The following is a 5,693-nucleotide window of genomic DNA, read 5'->3' on the forward strand; positions in this document are numbered from 1 at the left end:
AAGGACTACCTATAAAGAGAAATTTTGGCTTAAACCAACACTCGTGAGTTGTGACTTGTGACAATACAGGAGGTTATTTTGTTTTCCACCAATTTAAATTTGTTAAAAAAAACCCTAAAAAATAAATTTTCAATAAAAATACTGCTTCAAAAAAATAAAGAAATACTTATCTTGTACTACTATGTTACCCAATAAAAAAAAAGGTAATGCGCATAAAGAGTTAGTCGGCACTGACAACCGAATAAGAAATGAATCTAAAAATTTAGAACCCCACGAAAACATCTACTATAGTAATCAAAAAATTAACAGAGAGAAAATAAAAAATGACAAACCTTATGGCCCTGATTTACGCATGTCACGGCGAGGAACTGTATTCTCTCCAATTCTGCAACCATCCCTACATACAACCTCCTCATTATACTTTATTAACTTTACCATACCCACCAACCAATTACAGAACTTTTACTTTCTTTTGCTCCCTTGAATCAATGATGAATAATTATCAACGTTCACCTGCAAAAAAATAAACCCCATTATCTCCAAGAGTAGTAAAAGTAAAAAATAAAATAAAAGCAACCACTAAAAACAAAAGGGTTAGCACATTAAATAATCATACAGCTACAATACCAACACAAAGGACCAAGTAAAGTTGAAGTAAGATTCCCATTGTAAAATGATTAATTACCTTTCATACTCATTTTCTACAGTATCAGTCAAAACAAGATTAGAAATTTAGAATCACACACACAAAATATCTATATGCACTTTTCAAATTTTTCAAAAACAAAAAAAAGTAGATAGATATTTATGATTGTTTTTGGCCAGTAAAGTGCGCCCACACATGGCAGCTGTCTCCAGCCCATTTCCCTCCCAATCAAATACCTCCCCATTTCCCATTCTCCATTACATTATTACTTTACTATATAATCTTGCTATAATCTCGATAAATCTTAACCTTCCTCCACCGTCTCCCCCATTAAAATATCACCTAAATTTCAATTCATCACTCCCCAAATAGCAAGTGAAGTGAGTGTCTCTCTTCACAGTTCTAACTTTTTCTCACAGGCATTTTAACAAACATGTCACCGCTACAAAGTTTGCTTCTATTTCTTTCCATACTCGTGCTCTTTTCACTTGCAGTAAGTGAACAGAATGGAGATTTTCAAACGCTAAACACAAAATTCAATCCTAAAATTCCACTTCCACCACTAAGAACCCTATCTTCTTCTAAACGTTTTGAGGGATCTTCAGATCTTGTTAAACTCAAGTACCACATGGGACCGGTTCTCTCTTCTCCGATCAACATCTACCTAATCTGGTACGGAAACTGGGCTAGACCTCACAAACAGCTTATCAAAGACTTTCTACTTTCAATCTCCGACACCACCGCGCCTCATCCCTCTGTTTCCGACTGGTGGCGCACCGTTTCACTTTACACCGACCAAACCGGCGCAAATATCTCCAGCTCAGTCTCCATCGCCGGAGAATACGCCGACCGACGCTACTCCAACGGGAAGCATCTAACGCGATTGTCAATCCAGGACGTAATCGCAACTGCAGTGCGATCCAAACCTTTTCCAGTCGATCACCGGAAGGGAATCTACCTAGTTCTAACGGCGGAGGATGTTACGATGGACGAATACTGCCGCGCGGTGTGTGGTTTCCACTACTTCACCTTTCCATCCAAAGTAGGTTACACGCTACCCTACGCTTGGGTAGGAAACTCCGGAACACAGTGTCCGGAAGTTTGCGCGTATCCATTCGCGGTGCCGGAGTACATGGCGGGAGGTGGACCGGGGAAACTCTCACCACCGAACGGCAACGTCGGAGTAGACGGAATGGTGAGCGTGATCGCTCATGAATTAGCGGAACTTTCATCGAATCCGTTGGTGAACGCGTGGTACGCCGGTGAGGATCCAACGGCGCCGACGGAGATCGGCGATTTGTGTGAAGGATTGTACGGTACCGGCGGTGGTGGCGGTTACATTGGGGAAGTGACGAAGGATAAAGTTGGAAGAACGTTTAATCTTAATGGGCTTAGGAATCGAAAGTTTTTGATCCAATGGGTTTGGAGCCCTATTTTGAATGCTTGTGCGGGTCCCAATGCTATTGATTTGAATTGAGATGAAACTTAAACTATTCATTCTTTCACCTCATTCCCTACCTTCCTAGTCCTTCCTTATGGTTTTCTACTAGCTATACCTGCCACTACTGTATTCTGTATATTATGTAATTTTATTTTCTCTACTTGAGGAAAATTATAATATTTTTAGAACTGCTTTTTTTTAATTTTTATACTTTGCCCTGTTATTTTGTGCAGTCCTAACTCATGAGTTTTGCTATTCCTGCTAGCAAACAACTTATGCTTCAAATTAGTCACTTTTGTTAATAATGAAAATGGGCTGTTATTGAAAATTGAAAGTTCTTTTTAGATGAAATTGATAGGTTTTAACATCTTGATATTAGAAAGTGATGATTTCATTAATGATCATGTGCCACTTGCATACATTAAAACAGTTTAAATGTGTGGGTTCTCAAAGTGCATCTGCTGGCTTTTTCCTCTCTTGGCTGATGTGACCTTTTCCTCTTCATGTGGAGGTGCTACCCTATCATACATGCAATTTGTTTTTGTCTTTTTCTCAAACATTTGCTTAGTTATGGGTTTGAGAAGGATTGCGTTCCAATTCATCTTTTCAACCATGTTTGGCGTTAAACCAATTCTTACATCCTAGAATACCCATCACCAGGCTCATAGGTCCAACACAAGAGACATAGCCAGACCTCCGACCATTCTCCGACAATTTAATATAATCATAGTATATTTGGTTTGATTTTCAGAAGAGTCAAAAAGTAATTTTAAAGGTGTGGAATCCAATTTTTCTAACAACCGCATAGAAAATGTTTTAAGTTCTCTCAGCCTTTCAACCTTCTCTGAAACTACTTTAAAGACAAACCTCGACACAACCTATGACACAACCATAAATCTTCACATCTGCCTCTTTTCAATGAATCATGTGTTCCCCAAATGTATCCAAACACGCCTTATGACAAATAAGGCAAACCTCATCAATAGGAAATAAATGAATCATAAGATTGTATCTTAGGATAGTACGATACTTCGTCAAAGACATATGTTGTCCTGACCCATCAATAGGAATAGCAAGGAGAAAGTCATGAGTATGTGTGACTTGCAAACAACCAAAAACTACTTTCTGTCTTGTGGTCATGTCAAACTTTACATTCATGTCCTTAATAATTTTACTAAAAAGTGCATTCGCCAAAACATGTTGTTCTTTAGGAGGGACGATGTCCTTGCTAGTAAATCTGCTAAGGTCAAAATCTGGAATCGCAATCCTAAGACCATCCAAAGTTTTGCTGAAATTCGAGCCCATACCATATACCCATGTTTCTTAATATATGATTTTATAACACCTAAGGTTGAGCCCTAGAAGTCACAAAACTGTATGAGGAAGCCTCTACTCCCGAATACGAACCCAATACCTTAACTCTAATGGGTAAAGAAGTCACCCTCCATTAAAGGTCCTAGAAGCAAGGACCTCCACCAACCACAATGTCTTCAACTGTCTTTCGCAACTCTTTATCAAACAAAATAGATGCTTCCTCCATATGATTGGTGTGTACTGGTCAAAAAATTATAGGTGTGCGTGTTCCCTATACAAAGGCCAGGAGACTCAGAGACCTTAGTAGGTATATAACATGTTTTGGTTGTGAGAGCTTGCTCACGGCGGCTTGAAGGCATGTATGGTGTTTTCAGGTAGTTTAAAGGACCAGCTCACGTGAGGTAGGCCTTGATGATGGCTGGCGATGCTTGGTGGCAGGCGGTTGGGTCAGTCATGTGTGTTAAGACGGTAATAAGTCGGGTGCTCTTTAATTTGTGGAAAGTGTGTATGATTTAGAGTTTGTATTTTCTGTCCCATTTGGGAGAGCTATTTATAGAGGCTCTTTAGGCCTACGATTTTCTTGAAAATGGTCGCTGCCAACCCAGTCAATGGTGGACCGTTAAACACCTATTTCCAAGGGAGACGTGGGTCAGTAATGACCTTGACTTCCTTTTATCCATAAACGCCTTATCCCATGTTTCCTATGACAGGTCGATAGGAAACTCCATGGGGCAAGGTGATACCTCCCTTTGAGCGACATTCATTCGTCGCCACCCCTTGGAAGGTATAAAGGCATCGCTCTAGGAGATGCCCTTTGTAATTATAATACTACAATTGGGATAACACATTTTTAGGCCAAAAATTATTTTGGCAATACCCATGCAGGATCGAAGTAGAAGAAGCTCACTTTGAGGATCTCTTAGTTGTGGTAGAACATATATTAGCTCAATAACCCTTGAAGCTCTCTTCATGGACAGCCATTTCATAAAGTTGTCATCCTGACTAACATCCCCTCCAAGAAACTTTTTCCCCAACATCGGCCTCCTAATGTCCGATGGGAACAAATCCTCACGAAGTTAACTACCATCACATGAAAGGCAAAAGATCTTAGTCTTACCAATATTCCTTTCGAGACCTAATCTTAGACTTGTCTCCCGAATGATATCAAGGGATTTAGCCTCATCTTCTGAACCCCCTATAATAGTTCCATCATCAAGATACCAAACATGAAGAAGAAACCTTCAATTGTCTTTGAACTGATGAATGAGTGGGTGTAACACAAGAACAAAAAGAAGCGGACCTAACGGGTCACCTTGTTGCACTCATTGGCTGACGTGATATGTCCATTCCCAAGGTGCAACCTTGTAGCTTTGCCATAAAGAAACTCAAACCACAAAAAATAGATGGGCATCCCACCCTTACCTCACACAATAGGGATGATCGATCTACCATGTTGAAAGCGTTCGAGAAATCTATCGTAAGCATAACCAAATAACCATCTTCGTGTCGCTGGCTTAACACCCTGTGGCACTATGCAAAATGGCCTCAATGTCACTCGATACCCCAACCCCAAATTGAAAGTCATTGAGATAATGTTCCAAGTCTTTAATGGCCCATTTAATAGCCACCTTGGATACCAACCGCCTCCAAATAGAACCCATAATAATTGGTCGTATTCCACCATCAGGCTTTAATAACAGCGTCAAGGGTGTAGAGGCAACAAACTCTGCCAAACTCATGGGACATCTTCCTCTTAGACATAAGCTAACAACTACAATGATTGCATATAAAAGATCTGGTGCCACAACATAACCTTGTCCATACAGTGCGTCTAATATATGCAAAGCACGCAAACCATCTTTACCACATGACGTCCCTTTGAGGAATGATTTAATTAACTAAAACATAGAATGCACATCAGCCATTACGGGAGCTTCAGAAAACAAGATGGTTGGTATAGAGGGAGGTGGTATGTATGAGTATTTAGCCTCCAAAGCCTTTATTTTATGTCCATTATAGGGGGTCACTCGAGATGAACCCAACACTTACACATCAACTATGAAATGGAAATCAACAACCTTTTGGAGGCATTGCTTGATATTAGAGCTCATATTTTTATATTTATCTTCAATATGAACTCCCCCACAACCCAAGTTATCTTGCTCAGAGTTGCCCAACACACTATCAACTAACTTGGGAAGACCATATATGTCTCTCCAAGTAGCCAAAGAGTCTAAGTTGGTATTGTTGCAAGAACTTCCGATTTCCATACCTGCGATCCCACTTATTCTG

The 5,693-nt window shown here is 40.0% G+C and overlaps 1 protein-coding gene across 1 annotated transcript; it reads left to right on the top strand.

The window, feature by feature from the left end:
- Positions 1 to 876: 876 nt before the first annotated feature.
- LOC131644272 (protein EXORDIUM-like 5) lies at positions 877 to 2,275 on the top strand. Its single transcript, XM_058914728.1, has one exon. It carries the CDS (start codon positions 1,080 to 1,082, stop codon positions 2,121 to 2,123), a length of 1,044 nt encoding a protein of 347 aa, XP_058770711.1. The 5' UTR covers positions 877 to 1,079; the 3' UTR covers positions 2,124 to 2,275.
- Positions 2,276 to 5,693: the final 3,418 nt, after the last annotated feature.

Source organism: Vicia villosa, linkage group LG1 (assembly GCF_029867415.1).
Source record: "Vicia villosa cultivar HV-30 ecotype Madison, WI linkage group LG1, Vvil1.0, whole genome shotgun sequence".
NCBI lineage: Eukaryota > Viridiplantae > Streptophyta > Magnoliopsida > Fabales > Fabaceae > Vicia > Vicia villosa.